Source organism: Phanerochaete carnosa (assembly GCF_000300595.1).
Source record: "Phanerochaete carnosa HHB-10118-sp unplaced genomic scaffold PHACAscaffold_7, whole genome shotgun sequence".
Lineage (NCBI taxonomy): Eukaryota > Fungi > Basidiomycota > Agaricomycetes > Polyporales > Phanerochaetaceae > Phanerochaete > Phanerochaete carnosa.
In genome coordinates, this window is record NW_006767634.1 from 759,873 (window position 1) to 775,443 (window position 15,571).

General features: G+C 55.3%; 5 protein-coding genes across 5 annotated transcripts; 2 read left to right on the top strand and 3 right to left on the bottom strand.

The window, feature by feature from the left end:
* Positions 1-54: 54 nt before the first annotated feature.
* Positions 55-836, bottom strand: PHACADRAFT_147474 (uncharacterized protein). Its single transcript, XM_007397791.1, has one exon. It carries the CDS (start codon positions 792-794, stop codon positions 99-101), a length of 696 nt encoding a protein of 231 aa, XP_007397853.1. The 5' UTR covers positions 795-836; the 3' UTR covers positions 55-98.
* A 142-nt stretch (positions 837-978) lies between these two features.
* PHACADRAFT_259339 (uncharacterized protein) lies at positions 979-4,408 on the top strand. The gene is made up of 10 exons (XM_007397792.1): positions 979-1,042; positions 1,096-1,134; positions 1,187-1,659; positions 1,830-2,362; positions 2,421-2,568; positions 2,621-2,810; positions 2,868-3,760; positions 3,819-4,047; positions 4,104-4,191; positions 4,254-4,408. Exons 1-7 carry the CDS (start codon positions 993-995, stop codon positions 3,028-3,030), a joined length of 1,596 nt encoding a protein of 531 aa, XP_007397854.1. The 5' UTR covers positions 979-992; the 3' UTR covers positions 3,031-3,760; positions 3,819-4,047; positions 4,104-4,191; positions 4,254-4,408.
* A 270-nt stretch (positions 4,409-4,678) lies between these two features.
* Positions 4,679-9,378, bottom strand: PHACADRAFT_197581 (uncharacterized protein; the record flags this gene model as incomplete). The annotated part of the gene is made up of 42 exons (XM_007397793.1): positions 4,679-4,694; positions 4,751-4,882; positions 4,938-4,998; positions 5,050-5,180; positions 5,232-5,237; positions 5,292-5,385; positions 5,438-5,535; positions 5,588-5,598; positions 5,662-5,689; positions 5,741-5,770; positions 5,826-5,920; positions 5,973-6,019; positions 6,068-6,095; positions 6,147-6,153; positions 6,206-6,265; positions 6,315-6,354; positions 6,411-6,521; positions 6,585-6,601; positions 6,659-6,671; positions 6,722-6,860; positions 6,917-6,968; positions 7,023-7,110; positions 7,176-7,207; positions 7,259-7,290; positions 7,355-7,377; positions 7,449-7,493; positions 7,554-7,567; positions 7,620-7,688; positions 7,741-7,760; positions 7,819-7,845; positions 7,904-7,916; positions 7,978-8,011; positions 8,065-8,199; positions 8,248-8,269; positions 8,315-8,353; positions 8,406-8,434; positions 8,487-8,541; positions 8,593-8,640; positions 8,695-8,808; positions 8,861-9,030; positions 9,099-9,209; positions 9,261-9,378. 42 exons carry the CDS (start codon positions 9,376-9,378, stop codon positions 4,679-4,681), a joined length of 2,454 nt encoding a protein of 817 aa, XP_007397855.1.
* A 1,193-nt stretch (positions 9,379-10,571) lies between these two features.
* Positions 10,572-12,477, bottom strand: PHACADRAFT_147481 (uncharacterized protein). Its single transcript, XM_007397794.1, has 6 exons — positions 11,984-12,477; positions 11,733-11,931; positions 11,523-11,683; positions 11,417-11,469; positions 11,272-11,368; positions 10,572-11,220 (listed from the first exon to the last, which is right to left on the bottom strand). Exons 1-6 carry the CDS (start codon positions 12,398-12,400, stop codon positions 11,074-11,076), a joined length of 1,074 nt encoding a protein of 357 aa, XP_007397856.1. The 5' UTR covers positions 12,401-12,477; the 3' UTR covers positions 10,572-11,073.
* A 91-nt stretch (positions 12,478-12,568) lies between these two features.
* PHACADRAFT_147483 (uncharacterized protein) lies at positions 12,569-14,406 on the top strand. Its single transcript, XM_007397795.1, has 7 exons — positions 12,569-13,011; positions 13,064-13,216; positions 13,272-13,402; positions 13,450-13,704; positions 13,757-13,881; positions 13,932-14,183; positions 14,245-14,406. The coding sequence occupies exons 1-7, from the start codon at positions 12,606-12,608 to the stop codon at positions 14,363-14,365; spliced, it is 1,443 nt and encodes a 480-aa protein (XP_007397857.1). The 5' UTR covers positions 12,569-12,605; the 3' UTR covers positions 14,366-14,406.
* Positions 14,407-15,571: the final 1,165 nt, after the last annotated feature.

A 15,571-nucleotide genomic window follows, 5' to 3' on the forward strand; every position in this document is an offset into this window, starting at 1 on the left:
GGATGGGACTATGCCCGAGGTCATATTCTACATAGGCATGACTATCAGGTATCCAAAGAGGGGAAAGACGTACACGAATGATAAATGCCACATATGTCTCAGACCTCCTCCAGGTATCCCTGCACGATGAGATGCTCGACATCCGCGCGCCTGACGAGGAACCGCTGCCCGCGCCGGAAGTCGATCGCCCCCACCTCCGTCTGGATGACCCCGCAGTCCCGCACGACGCGCACGAGCACATGCAGGTCCCGCGGCGGGCGCGCGATCGGCGCGAACAGGTCGAGCTCCTCTGTCTCGAGCACGCCCGCGCGGAACTCGAGGAGCGCGTCGTTGTACGCGCGCAGGAAGTCGACCTCGTGCGGCGACAGCCTCGCGCGGACGTCGCCCCCCGCGGGTGCGCCAGGTGCACCGGCGGCGTCCGCAGTCGGCGCGGCGAGCAGCAGCGGGAGCGCGCCGCCAACGGACCAGTAGAGGTCCTTGAGCCGCTCGAGGCGGTGCTGGTGGTACGCGAGCAGGCAGCGCTTGTTGCGGAGGATCGCGGTCTGGTAGAGGATGACGTCTGGCGTGACCTGCAGCTCGAGCCCACCGTCGTCGTCACCGTCGCCATCGCCGTCTTCGGGCACGAGGCGCTCCATCGCGCCCTGGATGAGGGCCTCGAGCTGCCGCTGCTCGCGCACGATCTGCCGCACGAGGACGTCGTTGTACTTGAGCAGCGTGTCGGTCGCCGTCGAGCGGCGGGACTCGGTCACGAGCTGGGTGGCGAGCTCGCAGAATTGGCGGGCGGTGCCCGACATCGTTGCAGCGCGGTGAGCGGGAGAGAGGGAAGAGAGAGGGGGCCTCCCTGCGCGTCACGCTCGCACGCGTCGTCACTATCGTGACTGCACGCGGAGGGAAGCGCGCGGCAGCCGTGTACAGTAATATTCGCTGAATATGCGCTCAGATATTTCTTTGCTGCTTCTTCCAACCTGTCGACCTTGCCAAACGACGACCTCATGCTGCAGAACGAGTCCCAGACCCTCGACGAGGCGACGATGAACATACAGTGAGCGCGGATGGCGACGATGACGTGTGGATGGGTGCTGAACGGCTCGGCAGACCGGACAACAAGACCCGTCGGTATGACCGCCAGCTGAGGTGCGTCCTTGCGCTCTTGCCGCTGTTCCAGACAGCTCTGACCCCGCCTCAGACTCTGGGCAGCGTCAGGCCAAGCTGCCCTCGAGTCTTCCCGTATTCTCCTCACTTCGGGCTCTGCCACCTCGACCTCTATCCTCAAGAACCTCGTATTGCCCGGAATCGGGCACTTTACCATCCTCGATGCGGCACGGACCACGCCTGCCGACGCAGGCAACAACTTCTTCCTCAACGCCGATGCTAGCATAGGCAAGTTCCGCGCGGAAGAGGCGGTGCCGCTCCTGCGCGAGCTCAACGAGAGCGTCGACGGCGTCGCGGACACTCGGGAACTCGAAGCGCTCCTCCAGACGGACGAGGGCCGGAAATACCTCGCCTCGTTCACCCTCGTCATTACGCACAACCTCCCTGCGAAGACTCTCGACCAGCTCGCCTCACTGCTCTGGCAGGACCCAACCTACCCGCCGCTCATCGTCGTCCGCTCGGCTGGCTTCCTCGCCGACTTTTACATCCAATTACACGAACACTGCGGTACGTCTCCTTTCCCGTAGTCTAGGAGCGATGCGTCTCGTTTCCCTTGTCGCCCCTCGGACGTCACAGCGCTTTGCAGTTGGTTCATCCAGAGGGTGCCTTGGCTGGGCCAGCTGGTCCTATCGTACTGAGAGTTGCTGTCGTGTGCGACACTCACCATCCTTACACAGTCATCGAATCTCACAGCGAGACAGCGCCCTCGCTGCGCCTGACAAAACCCTTCCCGGCGCTGCAGGCCTGGGCCGACACACTCGACTACGACAAGCTGGACCCGACCGAGCACGCACACGTCCCGTTCGCGCTCGTCCTCATCAAGGAGGCAGACAAGTGGCGCGCCGAGCACGGCGGTGCGCTGCCCAGGGCGTACGCGGAGCAGAAGGCGTTCAAGGCCGCCGTGCGCGCGCGCCAGCGCAAACTTGACGAGGAGAACTACGAGGAGGCCGAGGCGCAGGCCGTGCGCATGTGGTCCGAGAAGAGCATCTCGAGCGACATCCAGGCGCTCCTGGACCTCCCGCCTGTCGACCTCCGGACGTCACCCAACGCCGCGTTCCACGCGCTCCTTGAGGCCCTCCGCCTCTTTGTCCAGGACCCTGCGGGCCCTGGAAGCCTCCCGCTTACGTCGACGCTGCCGGATATGAAGACGGATACGGAGAGCTACGTGAAACTACAGCGCATGTACAAGGAGCAGGCGCGGGTGGAGAATGTGAGTTACTCTGTCCTCGCTGGATGGTATTCGCCGCCTCACGGTGCTACTTTACCAGGCTTTGTTCAAGGAGATCCTCAAGAAGAACTTCCCAGACCTGCGGATCGAGGACGCAGTTGTGGACGCATTCGTTAAGAATGCACATCACATAAAGCTCCTGCGCGGTCGCCAGTCCGGAGGATTCGACAAGGACAAGGATGCCCTCGGTACGCAGCCATCGTCCTGCCTTCTTACGCTTCCTGACGTTGGGCTGCACAGCGTCTGCGCTGCAGATTTTCCCGAAAGAGACCGTCACACACCTCGCGCTATCCGCGCTAAGCGAGCTCCTTGCGCGAGGGGCAGAGCCCGCGAGCATCACCGCTGAGGCACTGACTGCAGAAGTCCACGCCCTCGTAGGGCAGGGCGTCGAGCTCCCAAATGACGAGCTCGAGGCAGCTGCCGGCGAAGTGTATGTCTCGCATCCGTACATTGTCCTGAGCTGTTTACTAAAGGCTTATTCCTGCAGTGTGCGCGCGCCGACGGCGGATCTGCCGAACACGGCTGCGTTCCTCGGCGGCATGGTCGCGCAGGAGGCGATCAAGTTGCTCACGAAGCAATACGTACCGGTGAACGGCTACTGCGTCATTGACCTCGTTGACTCCTGGACTGGCATCATCGGTGCGCCATGAGGGAGTGCTTTTGCGCGACAAGGAAAGAAGAGATCGTGTACATCGCCGACCATAGTTGCTGGTTCAGATGAGGCTGATCTTTAACCTAACTGTATATCACCATTCGCGACGAGAACAGCGAGTGCTCAGGACAAATCAATGCGTAGGGTATACGAAGAGCGAGATTGAATAGCTACAGGATGGAACGCGACGGCGTAGTCTGATTGTTGAATGGTGTGCTAGCATGCGGAAGAGGCGGCAAGCGGCATCGAAGTATCTTCAAGAGAGCGGCGGGTATGGGGGTATACTCCAGGCAAAGTCGCCATAGAAACAAGACAAACTGCGGCGAGGGCGGGGCAACGGGCCAGCGGGGCTCACCCTCCAGTGCAGCACAACAAAAAGACCAAAGAAAAAACGACTTCGAAACAACCCAGCCAGCTGCTGCCACAAACCCCTTCGCTCCAGGCACGCGTACACCCGCAGACCTTACGCTACGACACGAACGGCGTGCTTAGAGCTCGTCGCAGAAAGGAAGGTCGTCGTCGTCATCGTCATCATCATCATCGTCGTCGTCGCTGTCGTCGCCGTCGTCGTCATCGCTGCCGCCGGCGGTCGGTGAGGGGGCAGGTGTCGGGGACACAGTCGAAGAGGCGACCGACGGCACGGCGGGGGTCGCACCCGGGGGGATAGCGGTGGCAGGGATCACAGAGGGAGCAGGGGGCGCGCTAAATTCAGACGCAACACAGAGAACCTGGTGTTTCACATGGTCAGCGCACAGCACCAGGCACACGCCCAAGGAAAAATCTTACCTCGCCAACATAGATGTTGGTGCAGTCAGCGTTGATCTGCGCGTTGTTGGCCCACAGCATGGTCGCGTTGACGCCATGATTGGACATAACCTCGTCGCAGGTATTGTTCGCCTGGACGACGTAGGTCGTCTGGCAGTCCTGGCCCTGGTAGCCAAGGCAAAGATTCTGGCCGGGCTGGAGGTTGTTGCAGGTTCCGTCAATTTGCGGGTTCGTGACCGCGAGCTGATAGCTAAAGCGCAGAGGTCAGCGACACGGGGCAAGACGCGTGAGGGACGCGTCGCATACGTGGAGACATTCTGTTCAGCAGAAATGGAGTCACAGATGTCGCCCGCTTGGATGGTGTAAGAGCGCGCGCAGGCGGCGGCGGCGGCGGCTATGCACACGAATCGTCAGCTTCAATGACATGGGCGAATCTGCGCCGTGGGGGGAGCGTACACTGGACAAAGAAGGGGAGGGCGACGAGAGCAGCAACGACCGAGCTGGCGAGCATGGCTTCAAACGATCTGAAAGGACTGCGTCGACTGTAATGAATGTGGGAACTGGCTAGTTAGAGAGAGGGAGAAAAGCAACCGCGAGAGGGTCGTGCGGGTCGTCGAGGACGGCAAGGAGATGGGAGAAACAACAAAAGTTGGAGTGAGGCACGAAATTATGGGCGCGCTAAGCGCCGGATTGCCGCTTGGCGCGGGCCTCGCCATAAAGCGTCTCTAGGGCGACATGACCCGCTTCAGCCTCGGCCGGCTTCCGGAACACCAAGAGAGATCTCCCAGGCCTTGTTCAGGACAACGGCAAAAAATCTCAATAGAGACGAGCGCATCGCACCGCAGAATAATAAGATACATACAAGTACATCTATCGCTACATCATCGCGCCGTCGGTCTGCGTCACGTCAATCAGCGCACCTTCGGCAACCGATGCGAATGGGGATTGCTTACCCAAACGTTTCCCCCGGCGCAAGCTGCCGCAATGGTATCTCATTCCAGTCCGCTGTCTTCATGAAAACAGTATTACCCCACCACCGGCTGATGGTATCCTCGCCAATGCGACCGTTTTTAGGGTACTGCAAGCTGTTCCCATGTCAGTACCGGACCCAGAGATGTCCATACCAACATCTCGACTAACCAGAAGTACACAAGCAGCACCCCGATAGCTGTACCAGCATCTAGAGCAGCAGAGAGCACGTCTGCAACTCGTTATGAGACAGTACGAGAGAACGACAGACGACAAAACGCACAATTGTATTTGGCCCAAAAGGGAAAATATCGCCGTCGTAGCAGGTACTGGAAGATGAAGCCAAGCAGCGCCCAGGGGACATAGTTCACGGCCGTGGCGGGTGGTATCAGGTTGATGCCTGCGAACATGAGACTGTCGATGCCGCTTTAGCATGAAGAGAATGTTGCCGAGCCGTGTACTCACGGGAAGCTGTGCCCGGTTGTCAATCAACTTCGATGAAAACAGGCCGGGGGAGAGACTCACTTGACATAGTTTAAGATCGTATCAGGATATCTCTTCGTGATTAGCCAAATGATCAGTGGCAAGAATGCTCCAAGCAGGAAGAAATACAGCAACGCTGCGAGAGAACGTAGGTCAGGTAGCTACGGGACGATGATCACGGGACATACGGCTGAGAAAGGCGGGTGAGAGAACGATAAGATGTGGAGCGAAAAACGCACTAATAGATTCCTCTCGAAAAGATACGGGAAGGGCCAATAACTCCCCACTGACAGCAGGTAAATCTCGGCCGTGTGATGTACGCGCGTCATGGCACTTACAACGATAGACGCTGTCCCAAAGACCTCGTAGCCAGTTCAGTAATTCGCGTGTATCGAGTGAACGACAGCCTTACCTCTGTGTTGGCACAGGTAAAGCCGGACCTGCGCCGTCCGTGTTAGCATACGTGTATTCTCTGTGATGCCATCACTCACGTTTCTGTCCGCCTCGTGAGACATAGGTCCCTATCAAACATCCACATGTCGGTGTGACAGAAGACTACAGTGTCCGAATACGCACGGTATGTTTGAGAACATCCACGACATGACCCCGAGTTGTGTTGTACCGGCAATGACAGTGGCAACAATCTGGCAAATAAACATCGACCGGGGCGGCTGGCGCAGGGTTTTAGCGACGCGTTCCTCAATAGGGCGATAAGAAACATACAATCTTCATGTAGTGTCCTAGCTTGAGGTCTCCGGTGAAGACCATGGCTAACTGGGGCGTCGGCTTGGAATTAGGCGAACACAGAGATGACGCACCTTGCGACATCGTGATATACCCCCACGTCTACCAACCCACTTTAGGTGTGTCTTCGTCAAGTTCGTATAGAAAAAAAACCTTGAACCTGCTCGGTAGGTGTGAGTGTTTGGCGGGGGGAGCGAAACTTAGGCACGCACATCATCATCGCCACGGGCCGTCCAGGGAGCATATATCCGATGATAAGCTCCGTGATCACACTATCCTCGATGAGCATCTCGCCTTCCCGTACCAAGCAGGAAGACCCACTTCAAACCGACCTGTCTATTCGTCACCGCCTGGATCATGCCTGTAATCTTGCTGTTCAGCATGCCGCCGAGCGGCCACTAATCGCAGGTCGCTCACCGATTGGGACGACGTAGATCAGCGCGATGAGCAGCGCGACGATGAGTGCCCAGATTGGCATGCGCGTCGGCCATATCTCGACGCACACGCATGCGAACACGAATGTCACGACTGCGGCGTAGGTCAGTCGACGAGTATTTTGCGCACGCCGAAGCTGGCTCGCGTATTACTCACCGAAGATGCAAGCATACCTGACCGCGTGTATCAGCCGTGCGAAGCGTCATGCTGAGAGCAGAACGGGCACTTACCACCACTCTGGGACTATACGCATCAGCGCGTGGTAAAAGTGGGGAGGGGGAGATGTCAGCCACAGGGACGCAGAGGGGTGGTGCAGATTCCACCTTGTGGATAACGCGACATGAGTTGTGCATGAATGTCAGGCTGCTCGGATAGCGAGCGCGAGAGATGGTAGCGGATCGGCTTGCGGAAGTAGAGAATAGCGTGTACGATCTAGTTCGCGCAATATTCAGGGCTGCGGCCAGCGCGCATGAGGGCGTAAGACGTACTGTAGCTGATATCGTCGCGAAGCTGAGGCCATAGCTCAAAGCGAACGTCGTTCTAGCACGAAATCATCGATGCCCAGAGCAGTAGAAGACTATGAAATATACGTACGAGAGATACAGCGGACTATACTCCTTGTATGCCTCCTCGTTGAAAGTTGCGTTCGAGTACAGTATCCGAGATACGTTGTACGGATGTCCTGTGGGGCAGCCAGGTAAGTCAAATTTTGTCCTACCAATACCCAATGCCACAAAGGTGACACACCCGTGTTGTCAAAGGACGCCGATGATGATATCCTATCTAGTTCGTTAGCCGGGCGGCCCTCTAGACTGAACTCAAATGCTCACGGCATATACTGGCTATACCACACATTCATGAACTGCAATCAATGTTTCGTTTTGTCAAGATAATCTCCCAGGTATATAGACAACCGGATTACTTACGTAGAGCACGGGCACGAGAAACCCTGGGCAGAACACGAGCAGCAGTCAGTACGGGTTGCACGCCATCGAGATGAGTGTCATGTCGTGCACCCACAATAGAAGAAAAGGAAGCCGGCGAAGACGTTTGCTTGGGACCACCCTGCGATATGATATGGCGGTCAATCGTGTAATTGTTACATGCAGTAGCCGAAACGCGTACAAGGTGTCACGAGGCTGGCGGTTTGGTGAGCACCTCATGTAAGGATCGCAGAAGTGGGATGCTCACGGGCTGCCAATATATGCTATCTCGTTCCAGTCAAACGACAGGGTAGAGTAGCCTATCCCGCTGCTGTACCTGCGTCTGTCGTGAACCAAATATATGGAAGCAGGGTGTGGAGACGACCTACCCAAACAGGAGATTGACTTTCTACAGACAGTGGTGCTTGTTAAAACAAGCTCTAAAGATCTCATAATAGCACACGCACGACGTTGTTTGGGGCTAGCCAGCAGACCTGTCGGCGGTTCCGCCTCAGCGACCTCAAGCGAGCGGCGAAAAGCACGACAACGCACCCATGTGAAGACGCTATCGCCAGTCGCGAATGCATATATGCATGTACCGGGCGACATGAGACTCAACCACGCACCTCAATGCTCTGAAGAGATACCCCGGAACAAAATCTAACATATACGATCAGCGAGTATTTAGACGCTTTTCACAAAGGTCGACATACACCACAATGTCGCCGCCAGGAAGGCATACATGAAGAACCGCTCTCGGCTGATGCCTTCACGCGAGCCAATGCTGGCAATGCTTGCACAATGGAGAGTGTTATAGAGGGCGCACAAGACAAGTGTATTTGGCCAGACTGCGGGAGTGTAAGCGACGGAAAGCGAGGTGGGTGAGAGAGGCATACTCATCGAAGCGGGTGCTACGAGCTACCAGGAGTCAGATTGCATTGCGTGACAGAGGGGACAGCATACCAGACGGCGGGCAAGACCACCAATAGAAAATCCTATTAGCTTTGGCGGTTGTAAGTGGACGGCGACCTGCGTAGGGGTAAAGGACGTGTACCTGAGTAGACATGACCAGCATCCATTGATCTGCCAGAAGATAAACAGAATAAAAGATAGAGATAAAGAGAAAGAAACACACAAGGAAAGTTAAAGTTCTGATTATAATATACGCGTTGAACCGCAATTATTTCTGTCTATCGACGACGCGTTAGAGCCAGACATCGTGCCTTGAGAGACAGACTTACAGCATATGCTGAGGTGGCGCCGACACCTGCCATGACGGTGACCAGAACCTAGTAATCAGCACATCAACATTGGGCGTGAAGCGAGGGTAGATAGAGGCCTACATGCTCCTTTATTGTAAAGGGCCCTGGGTTTAGGTGTATGCCAAAAAGTGTCCATTGCGGTATGATGCGGGCCAGCACACGGCCAATAGGAAAGGTAACTAGCAAAGGTACGACCTGCAGGGCCGTCGGTTTCATGAACGTGATGCAGCGTTTGTGGATAACTCACCTGCCCTACGGTAATGGTTGGATATCGGAAATAGAAGAATTGGTTGATTCCGGGGAGTACAATGGCCCAGAGTATACCAAGGATCCATGCGCGAAGGGTACTGACGGGAATCTCGGGGTCGTCGTAATTTGCGACGGCCGAGCGCACCTCAGGGTACGGTGAGTCGTCCTCTAGTGTCGGGAACGATTAGCTTTGTGATACGCGCGACTAGACGGCCGCCGGCCTGGGCGACGCTCACCGAACCACGAAGCGTCGATCTCGAGATTTGGATCGAAAAAGTCGGGCACAGATGGCGCTGCGGACGATTGTGCCGCCCGGTGTGGGTAGGACTCTTCCAGCTCGTGAACGTCTGCGACAGCGCGGTCAGCAGCGCTGGCGCCCAGCATTGTATGCTACGCACTGATGGAAGGGATTTTGTCACTGTATCTGTCCATGTGCTGCTTCTCGTCCGTGGTCGAGATGTCCACCGAGTCTAGTGCATCTGTCTGCAGGTTTGCGTCTGGAGCATCTGGAGCCATCTCATTCGCCTATCGTCAGTCACTTTCGCCTCGCACCGGCGAGCACCGTTCCTCAAGGCGGTGCTGATTACGACAGTCTCGCGTCGGCTGGCGGCTTGGTCCACCTCGGAATCGCCAGTGGTTGCTCAGAATGACGTCTCTAGGCTCCCCCCGAGTGTCGCCTGGCCACTGCGCCCGCAATTCCCCCGGGACGGCTTCTTAAACGCGGTTACACAGTCAACAGTAAAGAGCAGGATATTTGCTATGACCCTTGGAGATGTGGGCTGTCGGCAGCTGGTCGGTGAACGCGAAGGGGGCAAGAGGTGCGTGTATGAGACTCCGGTACCTCGCTGTAGCAATTACCAAGGTCCGCCGATAACGCAGATCTGGCGAGCGTGTCGTGTATCGCAATGGACTGCTAGACTGGTGTGCCCACCGGCGAGCGACGGCCAAAGGTTGATGGTCCCCGGGGGGGGGGGGGGGGGGGGGAATATCGACCGAGAAGTGAGCGCCGTTCAGCCTGGGAATGAGGATGAGATAGCACGCGGGACCGGGGACAAGAACATGCCACGGCGGCACTCCGGGTGAATCGTCACACGAAGTGCCTCCGTCTCCGGCGTGCACGTCCACAACGCAGCCAGCGTGACCATTCTGACCGAGGATGTAAGACTGTGGCTTCTGCACAGCTGACGTACCCACTCTATCTTCTTCCAGATTGTCCTTCGTCGCACGCCCAACTTTATCAGCCGCCCCGCAGCAGGCCCTGTAGATAACAGCAAGCCCCAAACCAAGTCATATACGTGCCGATCGGCGGGCTGACTGCGCAATCGGCTTGTCCACGTCCCTCCATGCCACACCCACAGCTTTGGCAGAAATGGCATCCCGTCGTCGGGCTCTTTGGGTTTGGCAAGCGGGAACGCCCCACATCATTTGATCACAACATTCCTTTGCTGTCCCGGGTTGCAGTCAGCTAGCTCCAGGATGCTTGTAAGGAAGGCACCTCTTATGAAATGATTCCTGTAAGACGAATCGTGCAATGGGGTCGCGTATACTGGATTACTTGTCCTCAGGAACTATCGATTCATTGGTCGTAATCTCGGTGCTTCTGCCGTCTCTTCCGAGGCGATCAAGACCAGTTAAAACTTAAGCTTAAGACTGATGAATATTTGAAGGAAGTGAGACGTTCGCTCGTTCAACAGACTAGCTTACCCAGCAGAGGCTCTGTGCTGATCATCCCGCCTCTGCCCGGGGAACGTTGCTTACCCGACCTTCGCATTCTGATGTGCCGTGACTCCAAAGTCGGGTACAACAACATTATGGTCGCCATGAGCATGCGCCACTAAGATGTTGTGGCGCTGCTCCTTCCTTGCTATCGCGTCTACGCTGATGTCTCTACAGCAGCCAAGTGGGTGTCAACACCGCGCCTCACTGGCCCTCGCCCTACCCTCGCCTGATGTCAACAACATGATAGCGCGTGCCCAGCTGGGTGTTCATCGCTTCCAATGGCTATCCTTCTGTGGACGGCAGCATATATGTGCCAGGTGCGCATGAATTATTACGGTCAATGCATCTGGGTTCTGTTCGTGTAAGGCAAGCGGAGATTTTCCGGATAGAAGCTAGATTCGGCACATCAATACTAGCTGCTCTTTGACAAAAGATTAAACGATGGGTAACGTTTTGCAGCTCTATATCACACTGCGAGGCTAGTAACATCTCCTAGACACGCACAAGCATACCCATGTACAACAGCTGACTTGCAGCAATAAGAAACAGAAACGTTATACGCCGCGAGCGCTGCGAAGTGCTCACTGGCGACGCTGTCGCAGACGCGTCCGGGAGCACGAGCGAACGGAGCGAGCGTAGCTATAAGGGCACGTCAGCAAATGTGGCATAAACGACAGGAACCGGGCGTACGAGGAAGAGGAACGTCGCAAGGAAGGAGTAGAGGAAGATGATGATGTAGATCGTCCGCCCGAAGCTGAGTAGACCTGCCACAAGGGTCAGGATGACACTGCAGCGAGATGTTAAGGTATGAAAGAAGAAGCAGTGTATGTCGTACCCCACGAATTTGTAGCCATCATATGCCAGAAGATCGAGTACTTGACTTGGCCCCTAAGCACAGCACGTAAGTCCGAGCTTCATCACAGAACGCGTACTACACATACTTGGATGTTCAAGAAGTAGCAGCCACCCTTGACGAAGAAAAAGTCGAGCAGAACGACGGCGAGCGCTTTGGATGCAGTCACACCAAGAATCTCGGGATGAAAGCGCGAGTTCAGGCCAGAGTGAAGCGCAGCAAGAAGGATATAGGTGACAAGCGCCATCGCTGCGTGGTCGACTCAGCAAACACAGACACACACAAGCGAAGCACGTACTAGGAATATAGAGGTCGGGTGAGTTGATATCATCGCGCGGTGGTAACCATTCCGCCTGGCCATTCTCCGTGCGATACGTGCGCCGCGCCCAGGGCTTGTGCCGCCATGGGAAGAGCACAAGCCCAATTTTCTTGACAACATACGAGTTGGAGACTTTGAAGTGGTGCTTTACGGCCGTGATGGGGATGAGCCCGCCGAGCTGCGATTAACGTCACACGATAGCCACCAGGGCATGTTACAAAGGGATGTACCTTCTTCTGCACATAGTCCTGCCCTGCCGCGACCGCGTTCTGGCCGAGCTGCATACCAAACTGGGCCGTGGCGTCATCAAACCCCCACCCAGAAAAGTCTACCGGCATCGGCGCCGTTGGATTCGGCTGTGGGACCTGCCCCCGCACTGTCGGCTGCTGCCGCGGCGGCGAGCCCACGGGCGGGTACCCACTTGCATGCGAGACGTACGACTGTGGCGCCTGGGGCGCGCGACCGATATGGCTGCCTGTGGGCACACTCGGGGCATATGGCACCTGAGGTTGCGGTGAACTAGCGTAGCGTTGGTAGCCCTGCGGTGATGCTGGCGTCGAGGGCGGCTCAGGGATGTAGGCTGGGTGTGTCGGAACTGGGTGCTGCAGCGGCGGAGGGCTGCGGCTGTTGTTGTTGTAGAACGACATGGTCAGGAACCACGAGCGAGAACGAGGAGGAGGAGGAGGAGGAGGAGGAGGAGGAGGAGGAGGGTGAGTATGCGGTTAGCGTGGTCATTGGACGCGCCACGACGAGGATGCTACGTGGGAGATGCCAAATAGAGCCAAGCAAGGTCTTGCAGGGGCGCTTTGCATAAATTTGCGTGCGCTGGCGAGTCGTCTGCCACAGTTCAAAATGCCCTACAACACGGTAAAGATAACCAACGTCCCTGCCATAAAAAATGCCCCCCTGGAGGGCCTGGCAGAGGGCAACGGCTCCTTCAACAACGTTCACCTCGCCATCCTCGTTGTCGGTGTCCCGTGGGTTGCCAAGCGCATCCTTCCCATCGTCAACCACAGCGGCTTCAAGACTTATGTCTTCCTCGTTGTTGTCCTCGGTCTCCCCGTAACGATGGGTTACTGGACGCTTATGAGCACGTACGGCAAGCGCAAGAATTACAAGGTCCAATTCCCTGAACGCAACCTTGAGGAGTACATAACGATCCACGACGAAGCACTCAAGAAGAAGTATCACGGCAAGGAGAAGATCCCCATGCAGGTCTTTCACGACGCGTATTTTGAGGGCAAGATTGACTTTAACGGTGCGTTACTCGCATTGACGCGTCGGAACACGTCAGAACTGACGTTGCCCAGGCGATGTCCTTGACACAATGGAACAGCGCCACGACTGGGCCAAGATGGTCTTCACGCTCGAACTCTTCAAATATGTGTTCTTTACCCTTATTCCTGAGGTTATCAAGCACACCGAGTCTCAGGACGAAGAACAAGTTCGCGACCACTACGACCGTACGTGTTAGCGCTCTTGTTACGCGGCAAGGCAATCATTGACGTGTCACCGCAGGAGGCGATGATTTCTACGGATGGTTCTTGGGACCCCGGATGGTCTACACGTCCGGTATCATCGGCGACGTCAATTCAGAGGAGTCTCTTGAGCAGCTTCAGGACAACAAGCTGACCGTTGTCTGCGAGAAAGTGCGCTACTCGCTACCTTGCTCATATTCTTGCTAACCCGCCTTTAGCTCAACCTTCAGCCTGAAGATCACCTTCTCGATATTGGATGTGGCTGGGGTACTCTTGCAGCCTTCGCACATAAGAACTACGGCTGCCGTGTCACCGGTGTCACACTTGCGAAGAACCAGACCGCTTTCGGTAACGAACGTATTCAAAACAACGGCGGCGATCCCGAACGCGCCAAAATCATCTGCACTGACGCACGCTACATTCCTGGGGGAAAGGGTGCTTATACCAAGATTGTTTCCCTTGAGATGGCCGAGGTATGTCTCTGTTCGCATACCCCATGGCTCACCTCTTCACCATCTGCTACAGCACGTCGGCATACGCCGTTACCAGTCTTTCCTTCGCCAAGTCTACGACCTACTTGACGACGATGGCGTCTTCCTGCTCCAAGTTGCCGGTTTTCGTCCTCACTGGCAATACGAGGACCTCATCTGGTGCGTCCCCCTCCTACCCCTCGCCTCCTGTGGCTAATAATCTCTGGCAGGGGTCTCTTCATGAATAAGTATATCTTTCCCGGCGCCGATGCGTCCTGCTCTCTGGGATGGGTCGTCGGTCAGGTCGAGGCTGCAGGTTTTGAAGTCAAAAATATCGACGTCCTCGGTGTGCACTATTCCGCGACCATCTACCGCTGGTACAAGAACTGGGTATCAAACAAGGACAAGGTCATTGAAGCCTACGGTGATCGCTGGTACCGCATCTGGGTCTTCTTCCTTGCGTACGCGACGATCATCTCACGGTGTGTACTTCTTTGTCTTTGACATATTCGGGACTGTGACCGCATGCTGTTGGTGGTGTAGAAATGGAGGTGCATCCGTCTTCCAGCTCACTCTCCACAAAAATCTGAATGGCTACCCGCGTGTGCTTGGCCAACCAAATCACCAGTCCATCCATGTCCTCCCTAAGAGGGAGATCTCGTAAGTTGCTCTGTCTCCCTCATTACTCACATTGCTTGTACTCATACTACATCTATGTGCAGCCCTGTGCTGTGAACTACTCTATGAAGTATTGCTGTGATCATCCTTGTGTGAATGCTAGAGCATTAAGACATCAATTCTTACCTACTCTCCTTTTCTGCCTTTGATGCATGCATAATGAATAACACTGGTGGCTTAATAGCTGTGGTGGAGGTTATTTCTGATTCACCACACATCTGGAAAATAATATCATTCTATATAATTCTATGTAGCCCTACATAGGATTAGTAGACAAGTAGGAAGATGTCTGAAATACAGCATAAAGTAGCAAGGGGGAGTTTCTACTTTAATGCAAAATAGGACTGCAGTAGCACAACATAAACCAAAGTAGAACATCAAAAGCTGGAAGTAGTGCCCACTGCTGTAGCATCAAGTAGGCTTAAATAGTTCTACAGGAATTTTAAGCTAGGTTGCAGCCATGATAGCAGTGATCAGATACATAATCAGGCATATAGCAGTTGTAGAGCTATAGTACATTATGCATGTATAGTAGTGTTATGACAAAGGCTAATTATTACAGCCTGAAGCTGCTCTCCAAGGTTCCACCAGAGTTTGAACAGGGAATAAGTGTGAATATACGAGGAGCTGAAAGCTAAAAAACTAATGTACACATAGCCTAGTTTTTATACTGCCAGCCTAGCTTATGGCTATGCTAAGAAACTGTAGTTGTGCTGTATGAAATATGTTAGACATCACTGTAGGGTTCAGGGCCCACGAAATTCACCTGGACAGAACCCGTAAAGTTAGTCTGCACAACGAGTGATTTCCACCTGCAGACCTGGGTCAATAGCCGAGCTATCAGTTGAATTGAGTCAGCAGAATTTACGCAGAAATATTTGACCTTTAGCCTGGCAGGTCGGCCAGGCTTTGAGACAGGTGAAGTTCTACCGGACCATGGGTGAATCCACAGCCAGGCTAAACCATGCAGCTATGCGGGTGAAGTTCACAAGTCTGCCGCCTGCAGAATAACCACGAAATTGGCACGGAGAATTTAGTTCGGTCAGAGACGGTCTAAAATATGCAGACACAAGCAAAATTTGCTGTCACACCAGGTAGAAACACACGGCAGACAGGATATAAATCACTATTGTACAGGGGAACATGGCACCATATAGGCCCATGCCAAATGCCTACTCGCCGTCCTCCATAT

Coding starts and splice junctions, on each gene's coding strand:
- PHACADRAFT_147474 (XM_007397791.1), bottom strand. CDS start 794: ATGTCGGGCACCGCCCGCCAATTCTGCGAGCTCGCCACCCAGCTCGTG.
- PHACADRAFT_259339 (XM_007397792.1), top strand. CDS start 993: ATGCTGCAGAACGAGTCCCAGACCCTCGACGAGGCGACGATGAACATA. Junction 2,569..2,620: donor CAAGGACAAGGATGCCCTCG/GTACGCAGCCAT, acceptor TGGGCTGCACAG/CGTCTGCGCTGCAGATTTTC. Junction 2,811..2,867: donor GAGGCAGCTGCCGGCGAAGT/GTATGTCTCGCA, acceptor TTATTCCTGCAG/TGTGCGCGCGCCGACGGCGG.
- PHACADRAFT_147481 (XM_007397794.1), bottom strand. CDS start 12,400: ATGTCGTTCTACAACAACAACAGCCGCAGCCCTCCGCCGCTGCAGCAC. Junction 11,932..11,983: donor AGGACTATGTGCAGAAGAAG/GTACATCCCTTT, acceptor CGTTAATCGCAG/CTCGGCGGGCTCATCCCCAT. Junction 11,221..11,271: donor TTGCGACGTTCCTCTTCCTC/GTACGCCCGGTT, acceptor GTGCCCTTATAG/CTACGCTCGCTCCGTTCGCT.
- PHACADRAFT_147483 (XM_007397795.1), top strand. CDS start 12,606: ATGCCCTACAACACGGTAAAGATAACCAACGTCCCTGCCATAAAAAAT. Junction 13,217..13,271: donor AGTTCGCGACCACTACGACC/GTACGTGTTAGC, acceptor GTGTCACCGCAG/GAGGCGATGATTTCTACGGA. Junction 13,882..13,931: donor CAATACGAGGACCTCATCTG/GTGCGTCCCCCT, acceptor AATCTCTGGCAG/GGGTCTCTTCATGAATAAGT.